Below are 18546 nucleotides of genomic sequence, written 5' to 3'. Positions count from 1 at the left end.
GAAAAAATAATGAATTAAGATTCGAATCCCAAAAAAATACTCATATTTAGTGTTTAAAAATGCTTCAAACAAATAAACAAATATGGTATGAAAAAACTTTCATTTAGTAGCTCAAAAATATAAGGAGGAAAAAAAAAAAAATTTTCTTGCTTCAAAGGAAGGGGCATAGACGGATGTTTCGGCGGAGTCTACCATAAAGGTTGAGAACTGCTTATGGAACAAAGGAAATTTGAATATTTGGGTGATTTAGGTGGAAACAAATAATTAGTTTATCAAGAATAATGCAACAAAGAGCTTAAATTTTTTTAAAGAAAATTTTAGTTCTTTCATTATTGGATATTAAAAAAAAAAAAAGCATATATACTGCATTTGTCTTTTTTGAATTTAGGGTTTACTTAGGTAGGTTTTATTGCAAAAAAAAAAATCTGTATTCCTCTCTACCTTATTTATAACAACTTACTTTCTTTGGTTTATATGCTAACCCATTTTTTGGGAAATCATGTTGAATTGGTACCACACAAATTAATGTAAATATATAAATATTCAAAGCATATTTAACTTAATGACACACTTGACGTTTGTTCTTCGTACTCGTGACAGCTTTTTGAGAGTTATCAACCAAAACACGTGGGGATGCCTATTACTGTGTTAGTCGGTGGGTACTTGTTTTTCAAATGTATCGTCCCTACTCATCCATCGCATTAATGGGTTATGATTTTTTGTTTAAAGATTTTATTGGTCATAAAGATTTGAGCGGAAATACTAGTTTTTTTTTTTTGTGGGATGAAGTCCCATATAATACTGGTATTTTATGTGTATAAAAATAAGACTAATAACATTTTTATTTTTTTAAATTTGATTTCATTTTGAAATTCCTAAAATTTTAAACCAACAGTTTTAGTTCATAAAATTTGACTTTATTTTGGTCTGATTTTAGATTTTTGGTCTTTGAAACAAAAAATAAAATCAAAATGAAAATAAATTTCAGGGATTAAAATCATTGATTTCAAATTTTAGAGATCAGAAATTAAAGATATTATTAACTCATAAAAATCTATTAAATTCTTTTTACTGATAAACTTTTCATTGATTTCCCCTTTTAATATATAGCTTGAAATTCCATGCCCCTCCATGATAATTGATCCAGAGATAAATTAATAAAAAAATAAATTATATTATTCATGTATCACTAAAAGGTGTTTAATCTTCTTAAATTAAGAAAAGACAAGCATATTAAATACATATACTCATACAAGATACCTTTTCATCTCATTATAAAGAAAAACTTTTACAGGGCTATGGGGTTATGCCACGGGACTTTTTTTTTTTTTGGGGGTGTAAATATGCTGTTAGCTTTTAATTATGAGGAAAACAGATTTTATATTTTATATTATTACCTATTATCTGGAAGCCCAACTAATCATTTAAATATCATTCCGAAGTGGCTACACTAATCTGAACATGATCCTAAAATGTGGAGTATCATAAATGACCGGGGCAATGATATTCTTTTTTTTTCTGGATATAGAAAAAGTTTAGATGAGTTGAGTCCTAAAAGCTTACTAAGACCAACATATACTTCCAAATTAAAAAAATGCTAATAAAAATACTTACAGCTGGGCAAGTGATATTTAGGTCTTGAAAAATAAATTTAGCGACAACCATATTGTAAGCTACTAAGCTGTCAAGAATAAAAGTTTCAGTTGGGAATCTATAAAAATAACCTGTCAAACTTAGAAATGTGTGCTTTATAATTGAGATTGCTGTGTAAATGGATGTTTAAAATTCATTTTTTATAAAAATTATTAAAAACCATTATTATTATTAAATTATGCTCTCCTAGTATCTAACAGAAGAGCTGATAATTAATTTGTAGATACTAAAAAATTAATTAAATTAATTATTTTCTTAAAAATCTGAGTTAATCTTCTTAAAATATTTTTTAATTAGTTGCGTTAAAATTATTATTCAATAAAACTCCTTAATATATCCAATCAATGTGAATAGTTTGAAAAAGATATAAATTGGAGATACAAAATAAGTTGAGATTTTATTATATTTAAAAAGAAAAGAAATCATTGAAGTAATTTTTTACATTTAGGTCGAGAGAATATACAAAATAGCCACTCTAGTTCCTATTATAAGTCACATTAACAATTAAGCCATTAACGGTCTTAACTTGATAAAATTTGTCAAATTTGTATTTACTAAAAAGGTCTCTGTCTATTTTTTTTTTAAAAAATCAAATTCACTTCTTTCTATCCAATAGAACTTGAATAGGAATAAAATGAAAAAAATAATTAATAACCATCCAAATAACTTATATTGGATATTAAAATTTTTGCCCAGTGACTTATAGCAGCTGCCGGGGTGGTAAACAATGAAATGTGTATTTTCGGTTTTTACTAAAAGAATTTCAGAAGAATTTGTAAAATTTAAATGGGAAAACTAATTTGGAGGTTCTTATAATTTTCATTGATTTTGAATTAGATCCTTGGGTTTTTTTATCTTTTTATTGGATCCTTAAACTTTTCACTGTTAAATCCCCTGCTGTTAAATAAGTAGTAACACTGTTATAAGTTTTTGTTAAGAAGCAGTGATAGACCTCTAAAATATCCCCTCCCCTTCTGTTCATGCCACTACGCCTCAACCCTTCCGCTCATGTTGGAACTTAATTAGAGACAGAAGGACCCAACCCCAACATCTCTGTGTGTGAGGAGTGAGATAAAAAAAAGTGACAAAAGTATGAGAGCCTCCTTTGTTTTAATACTAAAAAAACAGAGTAAGCTGAACCGCCCACTAGCAAAACAAGGCTACTGCTAATGATCTAACTACTATTGCAATCTCCCACACCTTCAAGAATTAATTAATATTTCCTGAAATCTTCACTATATATATGAATGTATATATAATATTATATTATGTGATTGTGAAATTTGTCATTTCCATCGAACCATTAACGTGCATATGGCTAGAGTACTCAATGGTGGACCTGAGCTTGCTTTTGATTTCCCAATAGCAATTATATATATTAAAAGCTCAAGTAGGCTTCTCAACATTTTTCATGCTTCGCCTAGGAAATCAATAAACACTGTACATACTCTAATTAAGTTCCACTATGGTGGAATGCTAGGGTCGAGTTGCAGTGAAAGGGCCGAGTCACAGTTGCAGGAACTGATGAGTGTGGGGATGTTGTTAGAAAACTTTTGTGGGTGACCCTCATTGTGTCACCTGGGCAAGGGATGACTCAAGCATCAAAATGCACCAAACAAGGTCAAGCTGAATGGTGAGGGAGATGTTTCGGAGTTGTATCGCTGCACTTTAAACGGAAATTTTTAACAAAGTTAATTCTTATTTAACGGCAAGGGCTAACAGATTTGACAATTAAAAGTTTAAAGACTCAATAAAAAGAAAAAAAGTTGAAGGAATTAAATCAAAATCAATAAAAACTACAAGGACTTCTAAATTAGTTTTTCCAATTTAAATTGGTTTTGTAAGTAACAGGGCAATCAAACTTGGATGCCTCGTTGACACGCACACCTGTGTTAATAAATACTCCCATCTCCTTTTCCGAGCTCAATGTGACATGTCAACCTCATTCTTGTGAGTTGTGACATGTCCACGTCACATGCTAAACTTCCTTCAACACAATCATAAAACCCGCCTCTGATCTTCTTCTTCGTCTCATCAAAATCACTCCTCCATCTCTATCCTGCATTAAAGTTTTGTCCTTCTTTTCTCTCCCATTCTCAGGCCAAAAGAAAATGTCAGACCGGACCACATTATCCGGTGTCTCACCGGAGGGAAAGAAGAACGAAGGAGGGAAAACGGAGAGAAAAGTTCCCCTGTTTAAGTTGTTCTCTTTCGCTGACTCCTATGATTATGTTTTAATGGCCATTGGATCTGTCGGTGCATGTGTTCATGGCGCTTCTGTTCCTGTTTTCTTCGTCTTCTTCGGAAAGATGATCAATATCATAGGTCTGGCTTACCTCTTTCCTCGACAAGCTTCTCATCAAGTTGCCAAGGTTTGATTATCTGAAAGCATTCTTTTCTCCGTACTTTCTCTGTTCCTCTCTAGCTTCTGCAAGTTTTAATAACTGTAGTAACCTGAAATTCTGCAGTACTCCTTGGATTTTGTTTATCTGAGTATAGCAATCTTGTTTTCGTCTTGGACAGGTAAATTAAACGAACTTGATTTATGTGATCTTAAATGAAAAACCCTCTTGAAAATTATTGTTTGATTCAGTTAAAAATCTCATCCTCTGTTTGTATATACAGAGGTGGCATGTTGGATGCACACTGGAGAACGACAAACAGCGAAGATGAGAATGGCTTATTTAAGATCAATGTTGAATCAAGATATAAGTTTATTTGATACAGAGGCGTCAACCGGGGAGGTTATTTCTGCAATTTCCGGTGAGATCCTCGTTGTTCAAGATGCTCTGTCTGAGAAGGTATCACTTGCATTAATGGCTTCCTCTTCCTTCTGCATTAAAACAGGGGAAAGAAAATATCGGAACACTAATGAACAAAGGCGATGGTTTTCTTTTTTTTCCCCGTCTTCTTCTGCTCCACTTTCAACAGTTGACCTCGTGTTTTTTTAATGAAAGCTTCGTTTTCAAAGGATTAATGGTTGCTTTCTGGGCGAGTTTCACAAGAAAAGAACTGTGTTTCTCTGACGCAAACTTTATGTCTCCTGTGTTAATGGAGCAGTGTGAATTCAATGCAATGGCAGTGACAGTATTGTTGGTTGGTTTTTAAGGTTCAGCTTTCAAGTCCAGCTGGATCACATGGCCTTAGACTCAGATATTTAAATTCACAAACTTCACTTGGTTTAATTTTGATCCAAGCATATTCTGAAATATCGTATATTCTTTTTTTGGCCAATGAAATATGGCATATTCAAGTGTTTGTAATAAAAATATTACTCCATCCTATCCTAAATTTAAAACCCATATTTTAGTATAAATTACACTATAAAATAAGTATTACATTAAAGACTATGAGAGTATTTGGTTAAGCATCTAAAACCTAAAAATAATGTTCAGCAAAAAAAAAAAAAAGCCTAAGAATATTGTCCTAAAACTTTTGAGCGATTCAAATTGTTGAGTTCTCATGCTCATACATTGTGATGAATAAACTACCATATTACTTTTCCAATTCTTAACATAAAACTTAATTGGTGAGATATTGATCTTATATGTAAAACTTATTTTATATGTTATCAGTTTTTTTCAAATTAATTCCATTGATATTTTCTTAACAATAATCAAGTAGAAGAAGGAGAAAAGAAATTAAAAAAGATACTTAGGGTGTTTTAGAAAAACATATCATGTTAATTAATTTAACTAATATCCTTAATATACTCAGATTAGTTAATTATATCTTAAATTAAAAACGAAAGGAGTGCTAGTTTTGAAACACATTACTCCTCCCCTATTAAGGTGCTAATTAAAAAGTTAGTTTTATTCTAAATATAATATTTTATTTATTTTATTTATCATATTTATTTTTTAAAAGTAATTTATTAAATTGTAAATTAATATATGATAAAATTACACATGAGTTTTTTTTTTAAAAAGATTAGTTTGTATTTGTTAAAATTAAGTAATTTATTTAACTTATTTAATTTATCTAAATTGATTTAGTGATTATTATTGATAAGATCAAATGCCTATCGGCATAGTCCTTAAGTTATTTTTTATTAATTTATTCTTAAAATTTTTAGTATTTTTTTTACCTGAAAAATTTGTAGCATCATTAATCAATTTCATATAGATCATATTCAAAATTAATAGAAGATATTTTTTTAAAAAAATTAAACCAGCTTGCTCACAAAAAAAAAATTTAAAAGCTAAATTATTCACTTTTTTAATTATTTGTGGGGACTATTATGCAATACTACCTCTAATCTAAATTTAAGACTAGTTGACAGTCCATATAAGACTATTGTACAATTTACTTTCTCTTTTAAATTTATAAAGTGTTCTAAAAAAATATTTTTATTGATTATAAAATATTTCTACTTAAATGTAGTTTTAATGTACATGATTGAATAAGGGTAGTTTAACAAAGTCAACACACATATTTGTTATCAATAATTAATTTAACTAATTTCTTTAATATTTTTTAATTTATTATTCAGCTTTTATTTTAAAGACCGAAATTAGTATTATATTAACAATTTTATCAAAAGCACCCTCACTCATCCTGGTTTGGTCCTCTCTCTCTCTCTCTCTCTCTGGCGGTTAATAACTGCCATTTCAAAGGCGCGAAAAAGAAACCTTTGACGGTTTGCGTCGTTTTTATGGCAGGTAGGAAATTTCTTGCACTACATAAGCCGATTCGTGGTGGGATTTATCATTGGGTTTGTCAGAATATGGCAGATCAGTCTAGTCACACTTGCGATTGTTCCCTTGATTGCCATCGCCGGAGGCCTTTATGCTTATGTTACCGTCGGACTTATTGCCGAAGTCCGAAAAGCCTACGTTAGGGCTGGTGAAATCGCCGAAGAGGTTTATTCTCAAAAACCTCCACAAAATTACGTATCTCGTTATTGTGGCCTGTTCAAATCCAAAGTGAATTGTATGAAAGGATTAGTACGTAGCTTCTTTTGGGGCGAAGTAGGAGTCCAGTCAATTTAATTTACTTTGTTTTTGTGGGTTTCAGGTGATAGGAAATGTCAGAATGGTTCAGGCGTTTGCGGGAGAAGAGAGAGCGGTGAGATCATACAAAGCGGCACTTGTGAACACTTATAAGAATGGCCGAAAAGCAGGTTTGGCAAAGGGTCTTGGACTAGGTTCCATGCACTGTGTCCTGTTTCTGTCATGGGCCCTGCTTATTTGGTTCACTAGTGTTATTGTTCACAAGAACATCGCCAACGGAGGCGAGTCTTTTACTACCATGCTCAATGTTGTCATCTCTGGACTGTAAGCATTTTACCTTCTGTTTCATGGAGACCCAGCCATCTCATTTTCTTCCAATGTGCATAATAATCTAATGGACAGTACTTTTATCTTCTGTCCTTTTGATTTAATTTGACCTAAGTATAAATGCCACTCTTTGTCGACACAACCGACATGGACGGAGTTACATTGGAGGATCAAAATTTGGACTTTCGTCTTCAGTCTACCCCTAATTATCTATTTATTTGGCTCCCCGAATCATCATAGTTTCTTCTTAAATACACTGATCACTTCAATTTTCTCTCAAGTACTATTCAGGTCTACCGGCCCCTGCCAGGGTTTTTGAAGTGGTCTATGTTACTCAATAGAGCTGTAATTGTTTTACGTAGATCATACAGCGATGCATTTTATTTTGCTTTTGGCCAAGCAAAAGCTTTCTACTGTGTTTGTCATAGTATTGATGAGTTACTTGCAACCAAGGTTCATTGTCATTGCAGTTGAGTTAAGTACGTCCAAAATTTGCAACTGAAAATGTAGCAGATGAGTAGTTCTTGAAGTACTTGAACTATATTATTCCTATGATTCAACTTCCAACGATGTCATATTCCTTCCATTGTTAATTAATGCAGGACCTCCTGCTTTATTACATTATGCATTATTTGCTTGTTAAGAAGTACAACTCATTATATATTTTCTTTGATCAATATGTTGCTAGCAATTATCCTGCAAATATTAATTTATCCAACCTATAATTGACATTATATCCGTGTTTGTTGTAATGAGAGTTTCAGACAGTTCCTATCATTACATAGTCTTGCAATAGCCTCAATATGCTATGTAGCTGTTAAATTAGCTTGAATTCTTGTTTATAGGTCATGGTTTTGCTTCTTAGGTCGCTTGGGCAGGCAGCACCAGATATATCTGCATTCATCCGAGCTAAGGCAGCGGCTTATCCCATTTTTGAGATGATAGAAAGGGAAACAGTAAGCAAAATCAGCTCAAAAACTGGTCGCAAATCAAGTAAATTGGATGGTCACATCCAACTTAAAGATGTCTGTTTCAGTTATCCATCTCGTCCTGATATAGTTATTTTCAACAAACTCTGTCTTGACATTCCACCTGCCAAAATTTTAGCTTTAGTAGGAGGAAGTGGGTCAGGAAAGAGCACTATTATATCACTGATTGAGCGCTTCTATGAACCCCTTTCTGGACAAATACTATTAGATGGGAATGATATTCGGGAACTCGATCTTAAATGGCTAAGAAGCCAAATTGGGCTGGTTAATCAAGAACCTGCCCTTTTTACCACTAGCATTAGAGAAAATATACTGTATGGAAAAAATGATGCTACTCTTGAAGAACTTCAACATGCCGTGAAGCTTTCAGATGCTGAGTCTTTCATTAACAATCTTCCTGAAAGGTTGGAAACTCAGGTAAGATTGATCATATAATTTATACATCCTTAACGTTTTAATGTTAAATAACATTTAGAAGTTTTTTTTGGTCCATAACGTAATGCCATATCGCCCGGCGTAGTTCTTGGTTCATCAGCATTTCTTCTTTCGAGGCATGTGGCCTTGAAGGAAGAGGGAACTAAAGGAATTTATTTTATTGAAATTTGAAAATCAAGTTGGTATATTAAAAGATTTAGGAATCTATTCGATGTCTATAGCATCTATTTGGAGAAATCTGAAGTGATTAATATTTCAGTTCGATGAAAGAAATTGCAGGGTGCAGACTGGAAAATATAAATGAACGTCAAAACTACAGATTGATGTGTAATAAGCGTAGATAATGCTTAAATTGTTAAACAAGTTTAAAGAATGGTCTTCATGACTCTAAAATTGTGAAACTTGATGGATGCGTTACTTCAAGAGGTAAGACTAAATAAGTGTATTTGGCAGGTTGGTGAGAGAGGGATACAACTTTCAGGTGGACAAAAACAAAGGATTGCAATATCTCGTGCCATTTTGAAGAACCCATCAATCCTTTTATTGGATGAAGCTACCAGTGCTCTGGATGCGGAATCTGAGAAGAGTGTACAAGAAGCTCTTGATCGCGTCATGGTTGGTAGAACAACTGTCATAGTGGCACACAGACTTTCTACAATTAGGAATGCAGATATGATTGCTGTTGTTCAGGGAGGGAGAATTGTAGAAATTGGTAACCATGAGGAGCTTATTTCTAACCCAAATGGCGCTTACGCATCTCTTGTTCAACTCCAGGAGAAAGCTTCTTCGCAAGGTCACCAGCCAGAGGGTTCTGCTCCCAATGTGGCAGCAAGGTACGTTATTCCCACTGGGGCACTTAAAAAGTTTGCATCTACCACAATTGCAATTAACATAATTGACGTATCTTTATCTTATCAACATGATTCAGCATATGATCTATGATTTATTGGCATCCTTCTATTTAAAGGTTATTGGCTTAATGTTATGCTTATTTGTGACAAGAATTGATTGATCCCAAAAATTTAAGCTCTTGAGAATTCACACACATTCCCTTCCACCACTTTCTACATGATCTATTACAGTTACAAATCCTCTAGCATCTAATTTATGACTATAAACTTCTCATCCTCATTGCATAAGGTACTCAAGAGAATTCTCGTGTACAACGAGCCTTAGCGGTAGTTTTCGGTCAGATGAAGAATCTTTAGGTCGCGTTTGTGCTGATGAAGTGGAAAGTGAAGACAAGTCAAGTCATGTTTCTGTAAAAAGGCTGTATTCAATGGTTGCACCTGACTGGTTTTATGGGGTTTTTGGCACCTTCGGTGCATTTATTGCTGGAGCTCAAATGCCACTTTTTGCTCTTGGAATCTCTCATGCTCTTGTGTCATACTATATGGACTGGGATACAACACGTCACGAGGTTAAAAAAATCACTTTCCTATTCTGTGGGGCAGCAATAGTGACTGTTATTGCCCATGCCATTGAGCATCTTTCTTTTGGAATCATGGGCGAGCGACTTACTCTTCGTGTACGAGAAATGATATTTTCTGGTAATGTGATTGACTGATGATCATTTGTCCCATCCATCGTCAACTTGTCTTAATTTAAAATGTTTCCTTTGAACTTCCATATGATGTTACAAAGCATTTGACCATAGCAGAGAATTTGCCGGGAATGATTTGTTAAACATTCTGATGTTTTATATATCTTAAGGCTTGGCTTGAACAGTGTTCATGACCAAACTCGATGATGAATTTGTTTTCTTTAAATTTCAAGTCTTAAAATTCCACATAGCTTTCGCAGATTCAAATTCAGTGGTCTCCTTATTTCATCTAACTCCATCCATTTATCTGGCTGCAGCTATTTTGAAAAATGAAATTGGCTGGTTTGATGACACAAACAACACAAGTTCTATGCTATCATCTCGTTTAGAGGCAGATGCAACTTTATTCCGAACTATAGTTGTTGACCGGTCTACAATTCTCTTACAGAATGTTGGTCTGGTTGTTGCCTCGTTTATTATTGCCTTCATGTTGAACTGGAGATTAACACTAGTTGTCTTGGCCACATACCCTTTGATCATTAGTGGTCACATCAGCGAGGTTTTCTCTTGTACCCAGTTTTCAAGGTTATGTCAGAAGAAACTAGCACATGTGTTTTGAGTCTTGATAACTTCCATTATTTCAGAAACTTTTTATGAAAGGCTATGGTGGCAACTTGAGCACTGCATATCTGAAAGCCAACAGGCTGGCTGGGGAAGCTGTCAGTAACATGCGTACTGTTACTGCATTTTGTTCTGAAGAAAAGGTCCTAAAACTTTATGCTGATGAGCTCGTCCAGCCTTCTAAGCTTTCATTTAAACGGGGACAAATTGCTGGCATATTCTATGGCATTTCGCAGTTCTTCATTTTCTCTTCTTATGGCCTTGCCTTGTGGTATATACTTTAGCATCATTCTTTCTTCGCTATGTTGTTAGATGATTTATTGAATGGTGGTTACTTTTGTGCTGAAGTTGACTTCCACTTTCATCAGGTATGGTTCAGTTTTGATGGAAAAGGAGCTGTCTAGCTTCAAATCCGTCATGAAGTCATTTATGGTTCTAATCGTAACTGCATTGGGCATGGGGGAGACATTGGCGTTGGCTCCGGACCTTTTGAAAGGGAACCAAATGGTCACCTCAGTTTTTGAAGTGATGGATAGAAAGTCAGGAATAGTGGCCGATGCCGGAGAAGAGCTTAAGATAGTTGAGGGAACAATCGAGCTAAAAAGCATCCATTTCAGTTACCCTTCAAGGCCTGATGTAGTAATTTTTGAAGATTTTAATCTGAAAGTGCCTTCAGGCAAGAGTATTGCCTTAGTGGGACAAAGCGGTTCTGGGAAAAGCTCTATCATCTCCCTTATACTCAGATTTTATGATCCATCGTCTGGGAGAGTGATGATTGATGGTAAGATTTTTGGCCAGGCCAGGCTTTATTGATTCTTAAATTTATTGCCTATAGGGGAAGGAAAAATTAAAATGAGAAAGAGTAAAATGGTCAAGGCCTATCACGCATTTGGGAAGTGGAGCATGCACAATTATATTCTATTAATCAAGAGAAGCACTTGATTACATTTTCAATATTGTCTTGATAGTCGAAATGGAGATGCAATTTTTAAATTATATTGCTTTCTCAGAAATTGTTTGGTAGACTATGGGCTCTCAAAAAATTAGTAAACCTATTATCACTAAGAGACAATTAGACATATAATCACATCAGCATATGTTTCAGTGTTATCTCCCTACAACTACATTTGTTCATTAGGTTCACATAAAAATTTCACTCGCGATCTAGGCTAACAACATATCAAATTCTGCAGGAAAAGACATCAGGAGACTCCATTTGAAGTCTTTAAGGAAGCATATTGGTCTGGTGCAACAAGAACCCGCTCTTTTTGCAACATCAATCTATGAAAACATTCTCTATGGAAAGGAAGGAGCTTCTGACTCAGAGGTAATTGAAGCAGCTAAGCTTGCCAATGCGCACAGTTTCATCAGTTCTCTTCCGGATGGTTACACTACCAAAGTTGGCGAACGAGGCGTACAACTCTCTGGTGGCCAGAGACAAAGGGTAGCCATAGCCAGAGCTATTCTAAAGAACCCAGAAATCTTGCTACTAGATGAAGCCACTAGTGCACTTGATGTGGAATCTGAGCGTGTGGTGCAACAAGCTCTGGACAGATTGATGCAGAACAGGACAACAATTATGGTGGCACACAGGCTATCCACAATAAGAAATGCAGATGAAATCTCAGTTTTGCAGAACGGGAAGATAATAGAGCAAGGGACTCATTCAAGTCTTATAGAGAACAAAAATGGAGCATATTTTAAATTAATCAATCTGCAACAATGCCAGTGACTATAAAATATTAAAAATATACAACAGAATGGCCTACAAAAGCTTTACTGTAATTTTGCATTATTTCCTGTCCTCATAAAGATGGGTATCTGTCTCTGTATGTAGGAGATAAATGTTAGAAGTTTTAAAAATATAAAAGGGCTATTTATGTTTCAGTTCTTCACTCCTTCCTTCCCTGTATTACCTCTGGTAATAGTAAAAGAAAATAGGAGAAATTAGGAACTAAGTGCACAAGGGATTAATTGAAGAGGGCTTGATTTTCACTCTTTATAAGCTAATGACATGCAAAGCAAATGGTATCAGTTGGGTTTTGATTGTGTTATTGGAAGGAAAATTGCCTAGGCGAACACGCATTATATGGTTAGATATTGCCTGTTTGAATTTTAGATTTTTTTTTTACCTTCTTTTAAAATAAAGAAATAGGTCTTTTTTCTTTTTCTTTTTCTTTTTTGAGATATCTTAATCTAGACATGGATGAATGATCTTTAAGGGACTGGGCAAGTAAAATAATTGAGATTCATGTAAGCTGATATTGCAATATCAAATTAGATGAGAGTATGTAAAAAAACATAAATCCAAATTGGTCCCTTCTGATAATAAACGTCTTGCATTATACATTTATACCTCATAAAATTATATTAACTACGCTGTATGTGTTCTCATGTTTATCGTAAAATATTTTGCTTAAACAAAATTATGGTTTAAAATACTCCTCCAGTCCTTAATATATAACATATTTCTTATATTTATCAATTCTTTTTCTAAACTACTCCTATTAAATAATTAAATACCACAATAATACTTATTACTCATTAATAATACACATATATATTTTATAAAGTGAGTAAGTATTTATTACTCATTAATTCCACATATACATCAATTCTACTGCATTATATTTTTAATAAAATAATTTAAAACATTTTTAAATGAATATTTTCGTACAAATACCCATTCAAGGTGATTGGATTTTTTTACGTCGGAAGATTAGCATAATAAAATATTAATCATATTATCTATTTTCTTTGTAACTAGAAAAACATAATCTTCTATTTATATTTTGCCCACTCAAACAGACAAAAACTCCTACCGAAAGAAAAACGGAAAAATTAATTCTTTTTTTCATAAATAGGGAAATTAAAAACGAACAACGGAATAGAAGCAAAACATTAAACTAAGTTACACCCTTTCTCACTAACCAAAAAAAAAAAAATTAAAGAAGTTAGACTGAGGCTGTGTTTGGGTGACACTCCAAACATCTACCCAAAAACCAAAACCATGGTTTTGGAAAAAAACAAAAAAAATTTGCTTTTGGAGAAAAAAAGAAGAGTGTGAGAGCCTATAGGATATGTATCTTGTTATTTTTTTTATAAACATATTTTTTATAAACATATTTAATCTTATATTTTATAAATATATATACATATTAATTATTTATTAATTATATTATCTTATGTATTATTAATTATGTTAATAAAAAAATATATTATTAACAATTTTATTCCTTCAAATTAAAATATATCATAAAATCTATTTTTTCTGTAATTATCATATTAACTTATGTCTTTTTTTTAGTAATTTGTATATATAAAAAATGCTTCTGATAACAACTATCAAAACACTCTCATTTCTCAAAATCACTTTTTCATAAAATCTATTCTTCCAGAATCTATTCTCCAGAATCACTTTTCCAAACCACGGTTTGGTTTCATCCAAACACACCCTCAGCAGATTTTTAACCACGTTGGACTAGAACGTTGGAGGCGAATTAATCAGAGTCTAAATTTTTTTGAAATATCAGTTTTTTAAAGAAGTTTTAACTGAGAGTATTTTGAAAAACATATACCATATTTATGATTATTATCTAACTTAACTAATTTTTTTAATTTAATTAAAATAGTTAAATACCTCCTATATTAAAGACCAAATGTGAATTACTAGTACTCGTAGATTTTATCTTGTATTCAAAATGTATCATTTATCTAAATAGATTCATGAATGGATTCGCCTCGTTGAAGAAACCAAAAAACTAGCTACTAGAATGTTCTTCAGTTTCCAATATGATATCCAGTTCTAAATTTTTGACAAAGTAACTATCAAAACTTCTGAATTTGAGGCGTAGATTTAGTTAGTGTAGTGTGTGATAAGTTATTTCAATCTTATTGGTTGAGCGTCTTCAACTTAATTATTTGATATTATTTTAGATGGTAGTTGACTGTACATTGTAGCTAATTAATCCCGTTTCATCAGGCTATTCCATGGGGCTTTTTGTGGGATAATTATTCCAAGGCTTTTTAAATACTCCTCTAGTCATATTTATAGGATAGAGAGAGAATCAATTTTTTTGTCTTATTTACAGGGTAGAGAGAGAATTTTCATATAAATATATAGTTTTACTCTTTATTTAATATTGTGTTGACTTTATTATAATAAGGTATAATGTATACTAAATAAAGATAAAATCAAAAGGTTGTTAAATTTTAAATGAGAATTAATAAAATTTAAGGTTATTATAGTAAGACATGTTCGAAATGACTTATGCATATAACAAGAGTAGTATATACTCCTCACAGTTCTAAATATAAGAGTTAGTTAATAGCTTTAAATATAAGATTTTAATCTATTTTATCTCTTAAATTCATAATGTGTTTTCAAAAATATCTTTATTAACTGTATGGTATTTCCATCTAAATATAGTTTTATTGTACACAATTGAATGAGGATAATTTAAGAAAATCAACAATATTTGTTCGAATAATTTTTTTAATCTCTTAAAATTAGTTATCTAGCTCTTACAGAGGAGCTAGTATTCCACAGTCAATTGCGCCTAATCCACAGTCGCCTAAACAATATATATAGTGCCTGGCGGCTATGTTGATGATTAAACATGAGATAATATTAATTGAAAATTACGTTCGAATTAGATTTTCTTCGATTTCCGTACGATGAACTACCCCTGGAATCTGTCACAATAAGCATATACATGTTTGCCATAAACCCCACAAAGATTATACTATTTGAAAACAAACAAGTAGAGTATCCCATCAGTCCATTAATTAATTAGATAATGCTCATCCTATTTTAAATATAAAACTTATTTTATAGTGTAACTAAATAAAAAACTCACTTTATAGTGTAGATTATACTATAAATAAATTTTATATTTAGGACCGGAAGAATATTTTTTGAGAGATTTTTTGAGTAGATTTTATTCTGTCCGTAAATTTTTCGGAATGTAATGATTAATTTAATTCGTTTGTTAGACTAATCTCATTCGAATGATGTAATCCATGTCTTATGAAAGTCAAAGGAGGCAGGCGAGATGAAAAAGAGAATTTTTCGAAGTCTGAAATTGACCTAATTGAGACTAAAATGAAGGTATCAGTGTACAAATTTAAAGATGCAAAGTTTATAATCAAGAAAATTAGCTATTGCTGCATATTATGGCTGACGGGCTCCTTCAAAAAAAAAAAAATTGTTTGCTATGTATTGAGTATCTTTCTATTGAAGATAATCTTATTTAAGCTACCAGTACTAAATGTAAGCATATCTCCAAACAAGATTTAAATATTGATTCGTCATGGTATAAGTGACTATGTCCTTTCGCTAGACCCAATTCTATTAATGCATAAGATCAAAGTTGCTTCCAAACCATGTTAATGCTACCTCCTATTCTTAATATAAAAGTTAATTAAGTAATTTGAGTAAATTAAAAAAGTTATTAAGTTAGTTACTTGTTATAAATAGGTATTATCTTTCTTAAAATGTCCTTGCTAATCATATATATTAGCTAGCTAGAATTATAATTTAATGAAACATTTAACATGTGTAATTATTACAATGACTACCTTAAAAAAATGGATAAATATAAAAAAAAAAGTGAATTAGAGTCTCATATTTAGGACTAACTTAAAAATCAAACTAGCTCTTATATTAAGTACTATAGATAATATTATTTAGCCCATTCATACTCCATAAACAAGCGGCTATCCGTTTCAACATTATCTTTACAAACAAAACATACTCCTCCGGTCCTAAATATAAGACTCTTTCTGTAGTGTAATTTACACTACAGAAAGGGTCTTATATTACACTACAAAAGGGGTCTTATATTTTGGACTAAAAAAAAAATACTATCTCCATTCATCAATATAAGAGTTAGTTGAAGATTTATTTTGGTTTTAAATATAAAACTTCAAATCACTTTGTATCCAATATTTATCTATTTTGCCCCTAACTAATCTTATAGTGATTACATATATTAAGAAGTTTTCATCAATGGATATAGTTTTCAAAGCATATTATTGATAATGATATTTTAAGAAAAACATCATTTATTTATTATAAATAATTAACTTAACTAATTTTTTTAATATCTACATATTAATTATTTAATTCTTATATTAAGCAGTAAAATAGTATAACACTTTGGATTTTGTAGATTTAATATTTATTCAATAATTCCTTTAAAATGAAAGTCAAAAGTAACAATTAGGTTAGGTTTTGTTTGGTTCAGAGGAGGGGAGGGGAGGTCAATTGAAAGAAGGGGAGAGAAGGGGAAGGAAGGGGTTTTGTTTGGTTGGAAGGGAGAGGAGGAGAGGGGAGATTTCTTGTTTGGTTTATAAGAGGAGGGAAGGGAAGGTAATTATAAATTGATAAATATGTCCTTATCTCTATATTTAGACTACTTTATTCTTTTATTACAATATTTATATCAAAATTATTATTTCTTAATTTATCAATTTCAAAAAAATCAATTACCTCAGTTACATGTGATAAAAAATTATTATAAACTAAAAAAAAATAAAATATGATAAAAAGTTTAACATTCTATCTCATTAATTTTATAATTATAATACACACGCATGTGTATTAATATATGTGATATGTATATATTATATAATTATAATACACATGTTATGACATATATATATATTAATATATATGCATGTGTGTAGTCTATCTGAGATCATAATACACACATAATATATAATTATAATACACACACATTATGATATGTATATATTATATAATTATAATACACCACCCTCTATTAATGTGTACTTATCATATTATATTACAAAAAAAATTACTACCATGATAGAAATATTATATTATCATTATCAACTATCATTAGTGGTTGAAAAGAGAAAGAAGTGAGAAAAGGGTTTCTAATAAGAGGGGTAAACTTGAAATATTGAAAAACTAGTATGGGTAGTTTAGTCAATATTAAACATAATATTTTTCTTTCCTTCAAAAAACTCCAAATTTAGAGGGGAGCAAAAGGAAGTAAGGGGAGCATTAAAAGACAAATTGCTTCCCTTCCCTCCTCTCTATTTTTCCAAACCAAACACACTTATCTCATCCCTTCCCCTCCCCTCTCCTCAACAATCCTCCAACCAAACAAAACCTTAAGGAAGATGACGGGCAAAAGATCGTAAAAATTATAAAATCCAAAATCAGAATTTGTTATAACATGTTAACAGATTTTAATAATAATTGAATAGCAAATAATAATATATTTTCGTGAAATTTCCTGATTTTGGATTTTATAATTTTCACGATCTTTTTCAGTCATTTTTCCATTAGATTATATATGATTAAATTATTAATGTCCTTGACGATACACTCCATTGAGTCATTTCTGCACTCTTTATCACACAATTTTAACGTAAAGTTTGCTGGGTTTCATTAATAAATCCTCGCAGAGTTTCTATTGTGTTACCCAAACCCAGATATAAGGTGTGATTTTTTTTTTATGTTACTTTGGTGCAATTCTAGAAAAAAAAATTTTTGCTTTCCTTTTCAAGTTCTTCATAGTACATTATTAGGCAAGAGCATTGTTAGCGTTGTTGCATAAATTGAGAAAGATGAAAATATGTTTACAAGCATCATTTGAGATAAACACTTTTGCCGAGAAAGTTTCTTGGGTAGTGGCACTGTATCGTTAGTGACCCTTAAATTAGGGTTTGATCCTAGCCACTTACAAATCAAAATAAAATAAACCCATCCTTTTTATGAGATATAAATAATTGAATTACTTAAATTAAGAAATTGATACAAAACTCAAAAGTTTATATATGTTGGAAAGTAGTCTAGTTTTTATTATTTGATACAAATGATGACATCTTTAATAATCCAATAAATTATTGGGGGGGGGGGGGGGAACAACCCCATACAAAACCAAAATGTGCATAATCTTTAAGCATATAAGCATCTGCCTAAAACACATTGGTAATGTGTTTTTCCATGTCCAATTGATATTTGTGGTAAAAAGAAGGATTATCTGAAATT

The 18546-nt window shown here is 31.7% G+C and overlaps 1 protein-coding gene across 2 annotated transcripts; it reads left to right on the top strand.

The window, feature by feature from the left end:
* The first annotated feature begins 3714 nt into the window (after positions 1–3714).
* On the top strand, positions 3715–12415 carry LOC114758074 (ABC transporter B family member 2). Of its 2 annotated transcripts, XM_028947091.1 has the most exons (12): positions 3715–4025; positions 4122–4176; positions 4279–4454; positions 6315–6515; positions 6670–6929; positions 7798–8338; positions 8810–9189; positions 9497–9906; positions 10217–10458; positions 10544–10791; positions 10889–11301; positions 11714–12415. In XM_028947091.1, the coding sequence occupies exons 1-12, from the start codon at positions 3765–3767 to the stop codon at positions 12250–12252; spliced, it is 3726 nt and encodes a 1241-aa protein (XP_028802924.1). In that variant the 5' UTR covers positions 3715–3764; the 3' UTR covers positions 12253–12415. The 2 variants fall into 2 exon arrangements, with proteins under 2 accessions (XP_028802924.1, XP_028802926.1); XM_028947093.1 differs by lacking the exon at positions 4122–4176 and having other exon boundaries at positions 3792–4025.
* The last annotated feature ends 6131 nt before the right edge of the window (positions 12416–18546 follow it).

Source organism: Neltuma alba, unplaced genomic scaffold (assembly GCF_004799145.2).
Source record: "Neltuma alba isolate B1F8T4 unplaced genomic scaffold, ASM479914v2 tig00010663_pilon, whole genome shotgun sequence".
In the NCBI taxonomy this organism is placed as follows: domain Eukaryota; kingdom Viridiplantae; phylum Streptophyta; class Magnoliopsida; order Fabales; family Fabaceae; genus Neltuma; species Neltuma alba.
This window is presented reverse-complemented; position numbering and strand designations above follow the sequence as displayed.

What these genes read in the sequence shown, in the direction of transcription:
- LOC114758074 (XM_028947091.1), top strand. Translation starts at nt 3,765, where the DNA reads ATGTCAGACCGGACCACATTATCCGGTGTCTCACCGGAGGGAAAGAAG. An exon ending in CTTCTCATCAAGTTGCCAAG is followed by an intron (nt 4,026 to 4,121) that starts GTTTGATTATCT and finishes GAAATTCTGCAG; the next exon opens with TACTCCTTGGATTTTGTTTA. An exon ending in TGGGAGAGTGATGATTGATG is followed by an intron (nt 11,302 to 11,713) that starts GTAAGATTTTTG and finishes CAAATTCTGCAG; the next exon opens with GAAAAGACATCAGGAGACTC.